The 19,438-nt window shown below is 42.5% G+C and overlaps 1 protein-coding gene across 2 annotated transcripts in view; it reads right to left on the bottom strand.

Annotated features, from left to right (window-relative positions):
- KCNT2 (potassium sodium-activated channel subfamily T member 2) overlaps window positions 1-19,438 on the bottom strand; it is a 103,930-nt gene that overhangs the window by 49,450 nt on the left and 35,042 nt on the right. For both annotated transcript variants that reach the window (XM_081123744.1, XM_081123745.1), the window contains exons 4-8: window positions 16,406-16,454; window positions 15,578-15,637; window positions 12,896-12,970; window positions 11,659-11,742; window positions 9,390-9,484 (exon numbers count right to left, since the gene is read on the bottom strand). In XM_081123744.1, coding sequence (XP_080979870.1) covers window positions 9,390-9,484; window positions 11,659-11,742; window positions 12,896-12,970; window positions 15,578-15,637; window positions 16,406-16,454 — 363 coding nt within the window. The remainder of the gene's footprint in view (window positions 1-9,389; window positions 9,485-11,658; window positions 11,743-12,895; window positions 12,971-15,577; window positions 15,638-16,405; window positions 16,455-19,438) is intronic.

The raw sequence follows: 19,438 nt of genomic DNA, 5'->3' as shown, positions 1-19,438 counted from the left end.
GAATTCGCTTTTGTACATACTTAGTTTGAGGAATCTAACAGGAAACATCACAGAGGCAGCGGGAGGGTATAAAGGATTTAATTAAAGCCACAGAAACCGGCCTAAGACAATTTGTGTGGTCACAATTGTCAGGTTCTTTTTGGTGTCCATCTGTAACCTGTCACATAAAGAGAAAATCAAGGCTTCAGCCCGCCCTGCCCCCAAATGAGAGCAACTTTTAGACCAAATGCTGCCACATAAAATGCTTATTAATCCCAGTTCTGTAAGATTGAAAAGGCTCCTGCTCTCTGTATCTCTGTGCATAACAAACACATTGAACAGAAGGTTAATTTTTACAAGAAAATGGACCAAGGGCAAGTTCAGTTAATGATGTGGAACCAGACGCCAGATTCTCAGATTTCTGGACCCACGGCGCCGCGTCCCTGCAGGGTCAGGCCGCCTCGCTCACCCTATTCTCACACCCAGTTACACAAGAGCAGAAATAGCCAAACGACACTTTCTCGCCAACCACACGTCTTGAAAATATTTCTCATTTCCCTTCTGTTAACTTGTAAGGATTCTGACACGGGCAGCTGATGCTTGGAACTGGCGACGGCCTTGGTGGTAGGTCCCTGATTAGCAGCCTTCAAGGTTCACGAGCCAGCTGACTTTCTCAGTCCTGTGGTACCAGAGCCCTTCTAAGTGGATCTCCGCTTTATTCCCCACAACTGAGCAGTAAAACAAGGTCAGTATGTCTCAGGGCTTATTCCCTTCCCCCCCCTTTTAATGGTTTAACTTTCCAAACAAACAGCACAGTATCTATTCTATTTTCCTCTTCACTTGCACTTTCTCTAACCATTAGGTTACTTTAAAAACAAAGCAAAACAGTATTTAATAGGAAAAGCTACACACTCAAGTCTTGAACAGTCAAAGTAACGTCTACTGTTGCAAAGTCGATATAGTAGAATTTTGCATAAAAAGCTCAGCTGTGAAAGACGTCACTATAGTGCAGTGTGGCTACGGTCTAGCCTTAGAGACGAGGCCAGGGAAGCAGGAGGGACAGGCCATAAATTCCTCTAGGGACAGCACCAAGGGATTTATATTATCCTGGACACTGAAGACACGCATGGAACATTTTAAGCGAGGGAATGAATGATGTGATGACATGGAGCCAGGATGAGCTCATTAATAAAAGCCTGAGGATACCCTGAGTAGTTGCGTCTGCCCCAAGCACCGGCTGTGTGTACACTAACCCTCCAGGCTGACAGGTCACCTTGAGACCCTGACCACGTACATCACCGGAGTGAAGTGACAGCGCCGAGCAGGGAAATAGTGGGTGTTCAAAGCTGCTGAACCAGGCCCGAAGCACCCTCCAAGCTGTGAGGTCTTGTCTCCCTGCGGTTCGCTTTTTCTTTCGCTTGAACTTTTTTGAACTTATATGATTCGGCTCTTAAAAGTGAGTTGCAAAGCCAGTAAGACATTAGCCTTACACACCGTTAATTCCACCCACGTTCTACTTTATCTCCAAGGACACGCCGAGGCCTGCAGAGTCCCTTCATTTTCCACAGCACTTTCCCCGACAGCGCTGCTGTCCAGCGTCCAGTTAGACCGCCCCTTGCATGGAAAAGAAGACAGGTCACCAGCAGCCAAAGCTGACCTCATTCCTGGAGTCCCCTTTACTTAGAAAGCAGCTTAACTCCTCCCCACCCCCAGCCTTATCTGTCTCCTCTCCAAACTGGAGGTAGTATTGCAGGAGAGGGACACAAGCAAGGTATCTTCAAATTCAGTGCGTTTCTGCTTTCACCAAAAGCCCCTCGGATCCCAGCATGTCTACATATGCTTCTGCAGGAAATAAAATTTCCAAGAAGAACACTTTTTATGCTAAACTAGAAATCTGCCCCCTAAATTACGGCAATAAAAATCCTACTTCATGTTTGAATAGCACTTTATAATTTACCCAATGCTTTCATAGAAATTATCTTGATCTTTGTGATTGTTCAGCGCTGGGTTCTGTTTGAATTTATAATTATAAAATAGAAAAGATTTCAAGAAAGGCCAGCACACAAAGCACAAAAATCCCGGGGAGAAAAGTTAAAGCATTGAGGGGCTGTTTGGCTTAAAGAAAGAAGACTGAGTGCTTCAATGGTGAATATAAAAGATAATTATAGAGCAGGGGACGGAACGTGGCCTTTCACCCTCACCGTAGGCGCTCTGGAGGGAACAGGGGCATATGAAACCCAAAGGCGATATTTAGAACATGCTAAAATCAATGTGCTGGCAAACCAGGAACCTAAGAATAAATGTTGGACTTATATGTAAAGATATAACAAAGACCCATAAGAAATATAATTCAGTGGGCTAACAGAAAGTCTATAAAGGGGGTTAAGGGGCCAGATGAACCTGGGTTGCTGGGGATGGTCAGAAAGACTCTGCATAAGTTACATGGCGAAATGGTGCTGAAAGTTCATACAACCCTGGGGCGGGGAGACAGCATCGGAGCGAACGGAGAGAAATTAGACAATTTTAAAGCGAGCCTCTCAACGCCCTGAATCCAAATGCTTTAAAACACATCAGCAAAGATTATGAGCCAGAGAGAGGGCGCATCGTAATACAATGACCTAATTTTAAAGAATCTGCCAAGAGGAAACTGGGAAAACCAAGGACGCATAATCTTGACTATAAATAAGGATTCTGCAAATCAGCTACCGAGCAGACGTGTCCCTGAATTAACTCAGGGAGTTGGGGGACAGGGGGTGGGGGGGGAGTTAGTACGAAGAAACGGGCGGGATGCAAAAACATGGGACTGTTTTAAAGAGAAAACGAGGGTTTGTGGTATTTTTAGAAGCTGTATGCATTCTACCCAGATTGGATTGCTCAATGGTAAGAAAATGCCTTTATTATAATTAAAAAAAAAAAAAAAAAGTGCTATAAACGCCCTGACGCTGACTCTGCTTGAAAATAGATGCCATCTGGGTCGATGACACGGGGCTGTGTTGGAGAAGCGGGAAGGAAGACACGGGCCGGGCTTCATCTCAGCAGCGCGATTCTTTGCTGGCTTCTCCCGCGGCCACCCCCTTTCTGTCCGCTTCTCGGGGCGCTGTCCCTGGCTTTCACTGTCCCTATTTAGCTGCCACCTTTTTTGGACACTCAGGTGAATGAAATTCTTGTCTCCATATATGTGGGCCGTGGGCCGATCGTCCTGAACGATGCGATGCGTCTTACCAGCCTTTGAGGGCTTTGCCTCTGCTCGGGGCTGAATCAGAAAGTCCACTCGGGTCACCCACGGGGTGCTCCCTTCCAGCCCGCTGACGTCCTGATCGTCCACATGTGATGTCACCTACGTTACCCGCCTGGCCCCACCCTTCTCCTGAACTCGGGCCCCTGTAGACAGCTGGCTCTTCAACAGCCCACCTTGGGTTTCTAGAGGGTGTCTCAACCATTGTGGACCCTCTTTCTTTCTTTCGACACTTTCCCCAGATCCCCTGCTCCTCGTGGGTGGCACCTTCATTAAGTCAGTTTCCAGGTTTCAGAGTCGTTCTTCCATTTTTCTTGAGCCTCTAGCATTGTATCCAATTTATCATCAAAACTATAACTATGTCATTTCTCTTTAAAAAAAATGTTTACAGCCGTAAGAACCCAACATGAGATCTACGCTCTTAAAAAGTGTATCGTGTACTGTAGATGATATGAAGGTGTAGCCTTGGAATTAATTAATGGGGAAGGTACACTACGAACCCAGGATCGTTTTCCAATTTACGATTTTTACCCCCGTACAAACGAGCAAGCGCACCTTACTGTTTCCCAAAGAAAGCAATTCTGTGGTTACTCCAGGGTGACGACATCCATCATCGAGATGGAAACTGAAGTTCATAATAAGTGACAAACAGCATAATAACCGTGTCAAGATTAGCCCCAGTGAAATGCACGTGATAAATGAGGCCGCTGAAGCCGACGGAACCAGAGTGGAGAATCTTTTTTATTGCTTGTGAAGCTCTCTTATTTTAGTGAAGATGTCTCAGGCCTCATTCGTAAGAAAGAGCCAGCAGGTAACACAACTTCGTGAACAGCCTGCCCTGACCTGCGGGAGATTTCGCTCAGTCCCTGCTGGAGGGGACAGGCGAGAGGTCACCCAGGTGAGCCTGGGCCTCCAGGTGCCCCATTCGCAGCAGTGACGGGCCTGGGCTCTCAGCGGCGCTAAGAGCCGCACCTGAGGATGGGCCTGGGCACTCGGAAGGCATGTGGGGTCCTCCAAGGCAAAGCTCCCAGGCAGGTATGTTGAGGATGCCATATATATTTTTTGTTATTATATGGCTGCTTCATAAATGAGCCAGTATTAAAAACCAGAATAGTAATACGAGCACTGAAAAATTATACTAGATAAGCACGCTTTGCAAATGTTCAAATAATTTAAATGAACTAAATATAGTGTTGCCCTGGCCGGGTGGCTCAGTTGGTTGGAGTGTCATCTGGTTCACCAAAAGGTTGTGGGTTCGATCCCCACTCAGGGCGCTTACAGGAGGCAACCGATGAATGTTTCACTCTCACATCAGTGTTTCTCTCTCCTTTTCTCTCTCTCTCTCAAATCAATAAAAATACATCCTTGGGTAAAGATTAAAAAAAATAGTGTTTTTACAGCTGCACTGTTAGCTTAACTTTCTTTTAGCAAAACACAGTTTATCTTTGAAAGGTTTCATGAAGAATGTCGGCTGTGAGAGTCTGCAGTGGGATTTGCTCCTTCGCAAAACTTTCTTAAAAGTGTTGTCTTTGACACAAATCCATACCAAATAATCTCAGCGTTACGTAATCCTCACACAAAATCTGAACAACATTTAATTAGAATTTCAAATACAGACACTCATGGCACCCTCGTTAAAAAGACTGAAAAGTCATCATCGATTTGCTTACTCAAGTAGATCCCCTATATACCAACAAAGCACCTTAGTTACTAATCACTTACTCTGTGCTTTTCCAAATTTTCCTCTCTTTAAAGTATATTTAGTTATGCAAGCTTTTCAAGCTTTTGGTAAGGTTTCCAAGGAAAACATTAATTTGAATGAAAGGCAATATTGAGACTGGAAACTTTTTCACCACCTGGTAAATGTCAGTTTGTACAACAAAATGTTTTCGGAGGGGGGAAAAAAAAGTCACATGGCAGGAATAAATAACCTTAAATATCCATGCGCGCCCCCTGACTCCTGTTGTTGGGCACAGTTGCTGGAAAATTTAATTAGCGGTGGCATTCTGTGCTGAAAACATCTAACGCTCCGATTCTGTGCTTGCAACTCAGGCATTAGCATTCAGATCAGCCCACACGTTGCAGTTCGGTACTTACTGAATGAATGCCAATTAAGTTGTCCCAAGTCATCATTTGCATTTGCTGTGGAGTATCTACCCCAAGCCTAACAGTCCCATGGAATCTAAAAGCACTGGAGATGTTGGGATTTCACATTTTTCTAGGGAGACATTGTGTTTTTGAAGTAACGATGCATCTTGTCTTTCTATTATTGAAAGTAACTTCTCACCCCCCTGGCCACTGTCTTTGGGTCTGTGCAAGAGAAGGTTGGTGACTCATGTCCTAAACTATCCACCTGAAGTCAACACGCTGCGACGGAGTAGGCGAGAGACGTGACCACAGCTCGCCTTACTCCTTGACGCACAGACACGCACTTTCTTATTTCAAAATAATGGATGGTGAGCAGAGTTTTCAGTAGGGAATCAGGATTTAGATCAGATGGTCGAAGCAAAGTGAATTTTTAGGAACTGAAAAATTTGAAGAAAGAAATAGAAAACAAAATTTTTTTTAAGAATCTCCATCTTCATATCTTGCATGAAGCTAGAATTCTACTTCAAACAGTAATTTTAAAGCTTGACTATAATAGAGATGAGGAAATTAGAATTCTATTCGATTATTTTCTATTATTTTTATGTTCCTCAGTTAATGACTTCTGCGACATAATATAAATAACATCACGATGGTTAACCGTGTGGGCTAGCGAACTGATATGCCTACATCCAAATCTGAATTCTGCTCTTTTACTCACTGTGAACTTTATATAAACTAAGGTGTGTCTTTTGTTTAACCTTCCTGTGCCTCAGTTTCTTGTCTGTAAAATGAGGAGGATGATACCTACCATCGAATGCTGTGCAAAATTAAACAATTTAATACACACAAAAAACAATAGAAAATTGCCTGGCAGAGAAGGGAAACATTAATAAGTATTAACGATCATTTTTGTTGTTGGGACACGTTAGGGTCTCTCTGGGAACTGAGCCCGCGTGTCTGATGCTACAATAAAACTGATTTATCTCTCACCCCAACTCTTCTACCAAGTCTACTTTTATTTTCTTTAATTATATTTCTTAATTGACTAGATTTTGTCATAATTTTTTTTCAATGAGACCTCTTATGAGCCACACTCCCTAAGCATTCATTTTTTAGATCAGCAGGACATGTGTATGAGCATTTTGACTGGTATAAAACTCAAGGCACAGAGCCTTCCCCTCAGAACTTCTCTTGTGAAGACCACTCAAAGTCTTTGGGCCTTGGTTGGTGCGGGACGACCACCTTGGGTTTCTCTCACTCCTTCGCCCTCGCTTCTAACTGGAAACCTCCTCTGGCGAGGTGTCTGCACCACAGACTATCGATAAAATCGCTGTCCCCGCCTCTGCCTGGCCAAGCCTTGACTGCACCTCTGATAAAATGCATGTGAAAAGGTCAGTGACCTTGACCTCCCAAGGTCATGCCATGTGGCCTGTTGTGTATTCCACTGCCTGGGTAGCCTACGCTTTCCCCCCCTTTTTTCTTACTTCTGTAATACATCCCTAAAAATATGTAGGCAGCATTCTTTCTAAGTTCTTGTATTTCTGAAAATAACTATACATTACCCTCTAAATTCAGTGATGGTTTAAAGTCTATCAAATTTAGGTTCTCCATCAGTTTTCCTTGGAAATCTGTGCACGGTGTAAAGCTCAGATGAGAATGTGGGGATCAGGCTGGTTCTTAGCCCCCTGCAGGCAGGTTTTCTCCGAACCGCAGGACTGGAAGTGCCCGCACTGTCCACTTCCCAGGCCGCTGCTGGCCTTCGAGGGGACTCAGCGAGCAGAGGGACCTGAGCATCCCTCCAAATAAATGTTAATCGAAGGTGCACGAAAAATCCCAAATGTCTTAATGAAGCATATTACTAATGTTTAACTGAGTTCCATTTTTCAAACAAAAAATAAATCACCTTAATTTCTCCTGGCATAAGACTGAGGATGTGAATTAAATGTTCCACGTTTGACTAAAACATGAAATATCCGTTAACCTAATAGATCTCGCTACGTTAGAACTCGATGAAAGAATATAAAAATATGCAAACACACATATTCAAATAAAAAACTAAAGTCTGAGGCAAAGTAGGTCCAAAATAAGTCTGCAAATCTGAGATGAGAACACCAAATGCATTATAAATCAGGGTGCTTATTATCGCTCAGAATACGTTAATAATTAAGCTAAAGTCACGCACTTAATTCCCGGCTGGAGCAGTTTGGTTGCTTTGTGACTGAGACGCAGGCTGAATCCCAAGTCCCAGCTGCCTCGGGAGGGTGTGGGGCTGACCCAGGGGGGCGTCCAGTTCCCCACAATCACGGGACACTATTCCCAGCATGTTCCCTGCAGGGAGGGGGCAGCTCCATCGGTATTTAGATGCTTAATGACGGGTCTTTGTCATGTTAATGATGATGCGGGCAAGACCCGATTTACAACTCTATGCAGCTTTCCAGAGCAGGTGATTTTAAAATTGTGAGATTTGTGGGCAACTCTGCCCAGTGCATCGAATATTCGTTCCTGAATCTTTTGGGGCTTAAATTAAATGCACATATTAAAAGTCCTGATTTTGAAAAGCATTGATAGTCTTGCTCTGTGATATAACAGAAACTAATTATGGCTAAAATCACCACAATGAAAAAATATATATGTATGTATGTATATTTACATATATGTATGTATATATTTTACACTGTGAGATTACATACATATGCATATATAGAGATTATACAAAATATACATACACACACATATATCTGAGATGGCCTTCATTTATAGGCCCGGTAGAATAAAGAATGGTGACATTTGAAGGGAAGTCATTACTGTTACTATTTCATGTTTATGAAGAGAGAACAAATTTTTAATAAGATGGCACTGTGACAATTTCAGAGGGGTGTTTATGTTTTAAAAGCATTAAATATCCTAAAATGTTTACTTCTTGAAAGATAAAATTATGCCGTGAAATATACTTTAAATCCACTTAGTAGGGATGGTAACTGCATCCTACTGATGCAAGCTGGCTGTCACACCTATATGTCTAAATCGATAGTCATGCGCCACATGGTCAACTTTTTGGTCAACCGCGAGCCAAGTAGGCGTCGGTGGCCCCAGAAGGTCACGGTGGAGCCGAAAACCTCCCATCGCCTGGTGGCGTCGTAGCGTGTTAACATCGTGGGCGACACATTCCTCTGGCGTTTGTGACGCTGCCGTCAGCGTATAAAACTAGCACGTACAGTTACAGCGGTTCGTTTACGGGAACCGATGGTACTCGCACAGGGACAACATCACCCGACGACACGTTTCCCAGACGTGTCCCGTTGCGACGGCGCCTGACTCCCCCTAATTGCAGTGTCTGTAGCTCTAGTGGTCCCCGTGTCCGAGCACATCCCTCCCATTTCACCGCTTCCCAATTAGCCTTTTCTCTTTCTCAAGAAGTCAAAGCCAGGTCAGAGCACAATTACGCATAATATCTAAGACGCCTGCAAAACAGATCCTTCTTCTACCTCGGTTTTTGATTTCCACACTTTCTCTAGTTCCCGATCTGCAGGAATCCATGCGGACAGTGTCCCTTGTCGCACTTTTAGCTGTCAAAGTGGGGCCTTCCGAAGGAAGAGTAACTTTCCTGTAGCAAAGCAAAGCACCTCGAGGTCTGCCCTCGCTTTCTGCCTGACTGCACCCTGGGGTGTCCCCGAGAGGGGCCCGGGCGGGCGGTGACCCGCAGTGACAGCTGGCTCCAGTCATTCTGCTTTGAAGACAGTAGGAAAGGAAAGGCACCTCCCTGTCAGTGTCAAAGGGGAAATGCCTGTGTGACAGCCGTGGCCCAGGGGACAAACTCTTGTGATTTGGTTGTTTACAGAATTGGGGGAAACGCCAGAGTGGCAGTAAATCTCACCACCAAATGAGAGATGTGCTTTCTCGCTTTTCCTGGGACTGAAGGAAGGGTTTTATCTCTATTTCTGTAGGCGATCCATTACATTTTATAGTGAACATTGAGTGAGTGAGTGAGTGATGATTTATATCTATTAATTAAAATGGTATACAGTAAGTTTTTTAAGAAACTATAATTAAATAAAACATAATGAAAACGCTGATATGTGAGTCTTACCAGGTGAAGATAAGGCATAGTAATGTAGATATTAAAATCAGAACTTGATTGAACATTGCAGACTGGGTACGCTGAATAGCTCTGTGTAGATCATTCTAAAATAAGACAGAAAAGCATATTTTAAATTTTGATGACTATTTAATATTTGTGAGTTTCATTACATTTATTACTAGGTATTACATTTCAACTATGCTGTGCATACTCAATAATATACTTTAAATGGGTACAACAGCATATTTTCATTTTTGTCTAGGTCAGAAATAGACCTTACTATATAATAGATTTAGATGCATGCATTAACATTGATTGAAGAGAGCTATCTAATGACATAGGAACTTGCCCCCTCCATACCAGTATATGATAAAAATTCTAATTATAAAATTGGCATACAATATAATTTCACGTATGATATGTGTGTTCATAGAAAAAGTATGTAAATTATTACTAGTCTGTGCGGTAGATCTGTAGGTTTCATAATTTTTTTACTTTCTAGTTCTCAGTTCATCTCAATTTTTTTATAATAAACTGTTAATAGTCTAAAAACCAGTATAGCAGGGATAACATCACCAACGTAAAATCCCAAAGAGCCATCGTTTTCTCTTCCACACTTTAACCAGAACTGTTATAAAAACAAAAAACTAAGTTGAGTAGAATCTCACCTCTCAACCCTTACCGTCCTCTGACGGAGGGCTTAATGAGCAGGAAAACAAATAAAAATTTAGCGACCAGTGTTGGGAGGAGAAGCTAAATAGAGCAGTGCAATGGAAAACGGGTCCTCAGTGAGTACTGCAAAGCCCTCCTTTTATTCTCAAGGTCTGACTGTTGCTCTCTTGGTTAGGTTATTTTTTTCCCAACAACTGATAACACAATTTATCAGAGGTTATTTTTTCCTGGTGCATTTTTTCATTAGCAGTTTAGGTTGTCTCTTTAGTGAAATAGGTTTTTTGGGGTTTTTTGAACAGTTAAGACAGCCCAGTGTTTTTGCAAACCACCTCACAGACCACGCTCGCCCACGGGTGGGCCACACACTTTTATGAGACGCCAGAGGTCACTAAACCTGGATGTTTAGAAACATCATCCGGTTACAGATTCTCAAATGTTATCCAAATATTCCTCCATGCCAAAACATTGGTCATAATTTCTGTTTCAAAACCATTTAAAAGAAAAACAAGTTTGCCTCTGGAAAAATTTAATTCTGATGTAGCAAAACTAATAATGTTGAGCCCTGACTCTGTTTATGCATTAAATAGACACACACATACATATTTGTGCATGTGTGTGTGTAACTTAATTCTCACAACAAGCTTGTTATGTAGGTACTTTTGTTCTCTTGAAGATGAAGGGATTAGAAAGAAATTCACTCTTGGCTGTCCTATCAGAGAGATAGCGCATAGTGGACTTACGTTAACACGTGGAGAGGGAATGACTGGATAGCACAGGCCTGAAGCTCACTGGTAAGCAGTGAGCCCTGCTGTAGACACGCTTTGGTCATAGTTATAAATCAGGCCTTCCAAACAGGCTCTGCCTCGGGCGAAGGGAAACCAGGGCACGGCCTGAACTCTGAATCCCTCTTCCCTCCTGATCTCCCTTTCACAGCCCGACTGACCCTGAAAAGATGACTTTAAATGAGGGGCTTCCAACTCCCATACAGGGCCTTATAAAACCCACAGATCTGTATGAAATAGGAGACCACAGTTATGAGCAGTTTGACTCCATGACCCCCCGAATCCTTATGACCAGGGGCCGCACTATACGTGAACAGATAACCTAGGAGGGTGATTTGTCTTCAGAAGATGGACTCAGTCCTTGGACCAGTCCAGACAGCAGCTAGCTTCGGTTTGGTGCTGTTTAGAAAATCTGAATCCTTGTGGTTCACCAGTTCATAGGGCCTGACAAAGAAGAGACTTGGCCATATGGGCCTTTTGCCAGTTTTCATTGATTAGGGTACAAGGGGACTATCACTTAAGGCTATTAGCTTAGATACTTATACAACACATCGCTTGAACTTTTTAATAGCGTTTTACCGAAACTCTTTCGTTTTTACAAACATTTAAATGAAACTATTTGCTAAGATACTAAATTTATTTAAGAAGAAGTTTAAAAATAAAATGTGGATCTTTAACTCTCTATACTCTACGGGGAAAGCAGAATAAAAAGAAACGAGGGGAAAATGTTGTGTCACCTCCCCTGTGTTTAATCTGAACACCGAAGTGGGAAACAGCGACAGGCTGAGGATGTGTCTGAATCCGCGTGCCTCGTTCACACTTACAATCATGTTTTCCAAGGCGTGTTTGGCGAGCCAGCAGTTGAGAAAGACTGGGACGAAGAGATTCCTTAGGGAGGGCCAGAATATCTGAAAAACATGCCAACCTAAGCTTTCATCTCAAAGCAGGGACTCAGACCCAGCGGACTGAGAAGAAATGTCAAATGGAAAGAGTTTTACTAAAGACAACACAATTGAAAACAGGTGACGAATGCATTGAACTCACTGAAAATGCAAGGAGGCGACATGATCTTTTCGCTCACTGTCTGATTCAATTCTTCGGGAGATTATTGCAGAAGCAGAAAGAAAAGAAGCTCTTACTGGATGTGAGATGTAACTATGCTAATTCTGTCGTTAAATCTCTTACTGTGACAGTTTGCAGTGGACATGGCCTCTTCCTTCTTTGCAACTCAAGGGGAAAAGCAGGGACCAGGAGAGAAAGCCCGGCCTCCTGTAACATTACCACTCGCTCCTGGGATATTTAAGGGACACTGGGGGACCATGTTTAATTGGAATTATATTTACTTAGTCATTTAATCTAATTTCAGTTGCTCCTCTAGATAAATCACTCAGATTAAAATAATTGTCCGAAGTGAGCAACTGCTTTAGGTACCTACTTATTTTTATAATTTTCCAAATAAAACTCAACGTGTTAGGAAGCATCATCCCAACAGACATTATGACAACTCTATCAAATAGTTAACACCAGATTTTGCTGCGGTGACATGCGATTGCGTCAGATCTTCATGGAATTGGTATTCTACAGACTTTGATAAAGGGGCAAATTGCTGGCTGGCTGGCTGTTGACAACCGTTTTTATTAAAGAGAGAATTAGTAGATCCGGGAGTTAACCTAGAGATAAATATAATCTCAGTATGAGAAATGTTTACAAATAGCTGGTTCTACTTGGTTTCTGTATTTTTAATTTCACAATATACACAAGAAATAGAGTAATTTCTAGTCTGTTTAGACAATATTGGCCCTTGTTTAAATGGCAACTCTAGACCATATATTTCTAAGCAGCATTTCATTTTGCTCTTGTACTAAATCTCATTACTTTTATTGAATTTCACAATTCAGTTACCCAACTGATGTTACTATTTATTTTTTAATACCATGACTCTAACCAAAACCTGAATTCATTTATCTGAGCTCAATTTTGACTTTTTCGTATTTAGATTTAAAAACTTTACTGAAGTCTAACGACAAAATTATTTCTTTAAAAGAAACTTTTAGGACTTACTGAGATAACGAAGGGAACCGCGTTAATTATTTCCAAGATGAAGGGTATTCGTAAAACCTGTTCCCAGATGTTTCCCTTCCAAGAAAGAAGTAATAAAGATAAAAGTCACTTATACCAGATCCCATTTAAGACGTGAAAAGATAGCATCTCAGAATTTTTCTAGCGTTAAGGATGATTACAACAGCGGAATACTGCATCATTATATAAAGGTATAGCAATGACTTTTAGAGATTATATATATAAAAATAAAATTTAAAAATAGACTAACAAAACCTACAGAATCAATGAAAGGGTGACTCAATCATAGTGTTTACTACAATAAATATATCCACAAACTATAAAACATATGAAATATTCCTAAACACACTTTTTAACAATGTTCATCGGTACAAACTTTTTTTTACTCTAAGAAAACATAAAGGAAGGGATTTTTTTTCATTCATTTAGATTCTGACCTCCCAACCCTCATAGTACAACGAAATTAGTCAGGACTGTCTACGCGACTCACAGGGCTGGGTGCAAAAAGCAAATGCAGGGCTTCTCGTGAACAAATTGTGAACGATTCCAAGACGGTGACATCAGCACATTACACCAAGCGCGCTCCCCACCCCACAGCTGCACCGATGACACACAGGAAGTCCTCCCTGATGTTGGCAGCTTGTCACTGAAACTTTCTCGAATGGTGTCCCACGAAAAAGACCTCGGACCCCTAAGCAGCTTATCTTCTCTGCAGAGATCTGTGCTCCCTGTAATTTCCAATTATTTTTAAACACTGGCTATAAACTTGGGAAGCTTTCTTCATTTTCCCTCCAGCCCCAAAGGCTTAAAACATTACAGGGATGGAAAATTCCTGCACATCACCAAACAAGGCTCTAGACTGGCTGTTGGTCTTTGTGCTACAATATTAAGTGATGGGTTCTGGTGTCATTAGCTCGTCACCTGTCTCCAGACTATATAAAAGGGGGGAGGGACAGGGTAGAAGAAATGGAAGCAGCGAGAAGAAACTGCTCTGCACGGAGACATCGGTGCCAAGTTGCCTCTGTCATCACCTCAAGCTCAGTGAGAAGGGCCCAGGTCACCCACTCAGAGAGCTCGCTCACCGGGGGCCTGGATTTACTCACGTCTAAAACATCTCGGATCAGAAGACAGCGGGGGAAAGAGCTGCTGAGACAGAACAAGCCAGTTCGAAGGCAATGACACCTGTTTTCTTGGAAACAGATAGAGACCCTAAAGAATAAAACCTATGGTCACCGTAACGGCGTTTACACCCAGGCGGGCTTCATTTGGGGTTTGACTTGCCCTAAATTTAGGATTAAAAAATAGTCTAAGGAATGTGATCTTCAAAACCCTGTGTTTTAAAAAGCAAAAAAGGTATGCATTTGCTAGATAAAGGGTCTGCCCCGAAACACAGCCATGAGTGCTCTTGTCGATACAGCACATGCAGAAACTGAACTGAAAATCAGTGACCAGCACAACCAGCCTGACGACCTGCCCCCTCCTGTCTCCATCCGTCTTCGCTGACATCCCTGTCACTCCACCAGTGTCAGCGCCCCGTCAACTTGAGCCCAGGCTTCGCCCTCTCATACTCAGTGGACCCGCGTCCTGCACCAGTCGGTTGATTTCTCTGGTTTCTACCTTCATAATTTACCTTGCATCCAGGCCGTCCGTCTGTCCCTCCCACCCAGCCAAACACTGAGGCCCACTGCCATCGTGTCTGACGCGAGCAGGTGGCCTTCAGTGTGACGTCTGTGTCTCACCCGTGCCGCACAGAGCTTCTGAGCCAGTCGCCCTAAAGCTTAATCACAGCCGCAGGGCCCCAAGGTCAACGGCTCCACCAGGTTCCCACCACATGTTGCTGCGCGCGGTGCTCACAATTTTGTCCCAAACGATTTGCCCCCCTATTTCCCCCAATACCCCATACTCTGGCCACACTTGAATATTTATTACTCTTGCAATATTATGTGTGCATCCCTTCCTTTATGCCTTTTTTAATTCTATAAATCCCTATTGTCCTGTCTTTTCACCCTTCCACAGTGAACGCAGCAACTGAAGGACTCTGCATAGTCGGCCAAGTACTTCTTCATCCCACGGTCCCACCTCTCTCTATGAACCCCCGTAGGACTTTATTTGCCCCTCACTGAAAAAAAAACTATTATTCTCCCTTCTATTATTATTTGTATAATTTTTTCTTACCTACCCCCATTTCCAGATTGTAAACTCACAGAAAAACAAACAAACAAACAAACAGTGCAGAGCTTGGAGCTCCTCTTCAGAGGCTCAATAAATACTGGTTAAATTGTGTTAGCCAAACAAAGCTTTGCCAAAAATTAAGAGAGCTCATTAGATGATTCCTAACAGACATGTTTTTGCTCCCTCGATGATTTTGTACAGATCAGGAAAAGAGGTGGAAAACAATAAAGAGCCAGACCGTTCCATTCGCTTGACTCGGATCATGGATAAATTAGCCCATAGGAATGAGTGAAGTATTTTTAAGCCACCAAGGAGAACATTACTATATTACTACAGTGTTTTTTAATCACATACTAGAGAGGCCCAAAATAATTAAAGTGGTTTAAGAAGAGCTTGCTTCATCCCCAGAGTATGGATTATAAAGAAAGGAAAGCTGGGTAAAGGTTAGTAATGAGCTCTATTAGCAGAAAACTTCTAATGAGAAGAGCTTACCTTATAACTGAGATACCCAAGCAGTATGGTTTCAAATAGACTTATCAAGGCCACCAAAACCTAAAATATAAAGTGTACCTTAATGAGAAAATACAATAAATTTAATAGATTCATGATCCTAGTACTACATATTTATGTGATATACACATACATGATATACAGGGTGTTCTAAGGCACTTTAACTCATATACAGGTGGCAGGTGGCAGGTCGTCCCCCCTACTACAGCTTAGCTTTTGGCATTTCTAACACTCCTTAATAAATCTTTTCTGATTTATTATCGCAAATGGAAATGTGGGGTTAGAATAGTGAGACTGGCAGGAGTTTCCACGATATGGAAAGAATAGGTTCTCTGCAGTGTGTGTTCCTAACAAACAATCACACACAACTGCCCACCCCAAATAACATACCGCCAGCAGCACCCACAGGGTCTGCAAGTGCATTCACCAAAAACAGCGGTCCCTTGAGGAAAGAACACAAGGTTCAGGTTTAATGAGATGGGCTTCTGACTACTGGGTCAAGGGCTGTGTAACAGGAAGGTGGGAGGTTGGTTAGGGGACTGGTGGGGCCTGAAAACGCTGGTTGACGGGTTTTCTCCACCCTCACCAGCCATCTGAAGCTAATCTTCATCGCAAGGAAGTTCTCAGAACAAAGCAAAGCTCCAGCAAACACGAAGAAAGGAACCAAAGTGTTAGTCTAAGGTGTGCATCACGATTAATTAAGCAATAAAACAAGCTCACTTTTAATATCAACAGTTTCTCTCCAATTGTATTTCTCTGGAATTTAGGGAGAAATTCAGAAATTTAAGGACAAAGCAAAATTGTACTAACCTGTAGGCCCCATAAAGGTAGACTTCTGTTCACCCAAAAGATGTGAGACCTGTGAAAAGAATAAGATGTTACTTTTTTAAAAATATGGAAATGCATTCACTTTAAAATTGTGATTGAAGTTGGAAATATTTAAATAATGCTAACAAAAAAGAGACAAAATATCAAAATTAAAATTAGAAAAGCTTTATTTTTCTTTTCGTTTTCTTTTTAATAGTATTCATTTCTATTCCTGGAAATACCCTTTTAAATTTCACTTCAGTCTCATGTTAATAATAAAAGATAATGGGCCTTTATTTGAAGAGTGATTATGGCAAGGTACAAAAACCTCAAACCCTTTTCTAGTCAAATTCTCTATTGAAAATTCACCAAGGGTCTTCTCTAGACTCTAAGATTTTGTTCATTTTAAAGCTGTTCATATTTCGGGAGTACAAATTCAACAGCATTAATAATCCAAATAAAGTCAGTAACTCAGACTATAGAGCACATTAATAGTTCACATTTGGGTTTATGCAAAATATTTAACATACCACCAAAGACCTGTGACTGAGAAGAGCAAAGCCCATTACACAGGACAGGGAGTGACTGTCCACAAATGTCTCGTATAAACCATTTCACCTTTTCACCTTTGAGGTCAAAAAGTGTTTATACTCTGCCAAAAACACCACAACGTTGCCGATGGCTCGCCCCTCACTGGAACTCATGAACCGCCTGCTGGGTGTGTGGTTTCCTTCAGTAACGCCCCCGAATCACCAGAGCCTGTCCTTTGCACAATCTCATCCATTAACAACAAAATTCCTTCCATAGCCTTCATTGTGTTCCTCCTCACAACATTTTCATATCAGTTCTTCTCCTGAAGGGACTTAAAAATAAAGCAAAGCAGCACAAAATATGCTCCGCTTTATTATGTCTAATTCAATAAATCTCCTTGCTGAATTAGCCTCATTATTGTAAAATAGAGCCTGTGCCCATAAAGGCCACTTCTGTTTTTCATTAACCGGCGCTGCATCCACAATGGGAACCAAACAGAACATTGCATTCAACATGGAGCCATGAGTTATTTTGGTTGGTGGTTAATGGCAGTAATCTGATTTTTCAAATGTATATCCTCTATAATTATGGCTGAATATTCTTAGTAACATGGCATAGAAGTTAATTGTAGGAAACTTTGTTCCTCTTAATGTTTTCAAATAATATAATTTCACTCCGCTATCCCCCACCCGTGCCCTTTTACCCTTAGAAGGGACCTATCGTGACTCAATTTGTGGTGTTCAGGTCTCTCTGATGTACATGCTAGTCACAAGTCACCAAGTTTTAAAAACAATTCTGGTATGTTTTTGGGAGGATTTGTAATGAGAATCATTTTTAATGACACATAGGGAGAGGCGTGTAATAAATGTAATAGGCACTGAGAGGCAGTGTTCTTCAGTCATCTCCAAGGTGCACCCCTACCAGTAAAACTGTTGAGCATATTTCCATTAATTCAGCGACATTCGCAGACCCACCAAAGTCCATGCTAAGTATGAGCACTACAGAGACAAAGGCCACAGGGTCCCCGCCCTCAGCGAGCGCACAGGGAGAGCGGAGAATGGGCACAGCTGACCTTGAACAGCAGGGTCTTGAACCACATGGGCCCGCTTATAGGTGGATTTTTTTTCTTTTTTAAATTTATTGAGCTTTTTAGAGAGAAACATGGATTTGTTACTCCACTTATTTATGCATCATTGGTTGATTCCTGTTTGTGCCCTGACCTGGGCTTGAACCCCAAACCTTGGCCTGTGAGGACAACGCCCTAACCAACTGAGCCACCCGCCAGGGCTAGGCGGACTCTTTTCAATGAATAATGTCAGTGCGTTTTCTCTTTCCTCATATTTCTTAACAACTTTTCTTTTCTCTAGCTTACTTTATTGTAAGAATATACAATATACATGTTATATGTATATAGTACATATAACATACAAAATAGGTGTTCACTGACTGTTTCTATCATCGGTGAGGCTTCCGGTCAACAGTTGGCTATTAGTAGCTAAGTTTGGGGGCAGTCAGAAGTTATACACGAATTTTTGAGTGTGCAAGGGAGGGGAGGGTTGGCTCCCCTACCTCCCTGTGTTGTCCAAGGGTCGCCTGTAGTAAAATCAAGGTCCTGTGTTAGGTGCTGGGCCAGAAGTATTCAGGGGATGTTGTAGAACTGGGCTCTAGGTCATCGCCTCAGGTATGAATTTCAGAGTAAGTGTTGCCCAAGAAGTTGTCATCTTGAAGGTTCAGGGGTCCTAAAGCTTGTTAGGGGCAGAGGTGGGAAGCAGAGGTCCCAGAAGTGAGAGCAGAATGTTTCGTGGCCCAGAAGCCTTGGAGGGCAGGGTCTGGATCAGCGGCCTCACGGGGGTCACATGGCTGGGGGAGAGGTGGGCGAGGAGAGGCCAGCGAAGGTCAGATTTAAAGGGCCTCTGTTGACTCACAGAGTCACTCACTGACTTAAAAAGTAACTCCTGAGGGCCTAACGGGATTCAGACCACAGCCTCTGTCCTCGTATAAAAGCCACTGGAACCCACATGGAACACACAGAGGAAGGCAAACCAGTAAAGTGGGTACAGTAGGTCAAAGAGGGAAGGCAATGCAAAAACGAAAAATAACTGTTCAAGAGTCTTGGTTGAACAGGATGCTTGGGTAAGGCCTCCCTGAGAAGAGATTGTGAGTGAGCTGAGGAAGGGGCCTGTGCTATCTGCTGGGAGAAAATTCCAGAAGGAACAGCAGGAGGGAAGGCCCTGAGCCAGCCCAGCGTCTGGTGGGTCCCTGATGCTGTACACCTGAAACTAATACAAAATAATATTGAATGTAAAAATATATATATGCTTTTGATGAAATTTTAAAAAAGATGAGTACTGAGGGCCTCCAGGAGGAGAGCAAATGGGAGAAAATTGGGAAAACAGGATTAAGTGTATATTGAAGGAAATAAGACACATAAAACAAGCAGTCCGATGCCAGAAAGAGCAAGAACTCCCGAGCATACAATCTCTTCACAGGTTGAAAATTCCCCGA

Source organism: Miniopterus schreibersii (assembly GCF_964146895.1).
Source record: "Miniopterus schreibersii genome assembly, chromosome: 21".
Taxonomy (NCBI): Eukaryota; Metazoa; Chordata; class Mammalia; order Chiroptera; family Miniopteridae; genus Miniopterus; species Miniopterus schreibersii.
The sequence above is the reverse complement of the archived record's forward strand: the minus strand, read 5'-3'. Positions and strand labels throughout refer to the sequence as shown.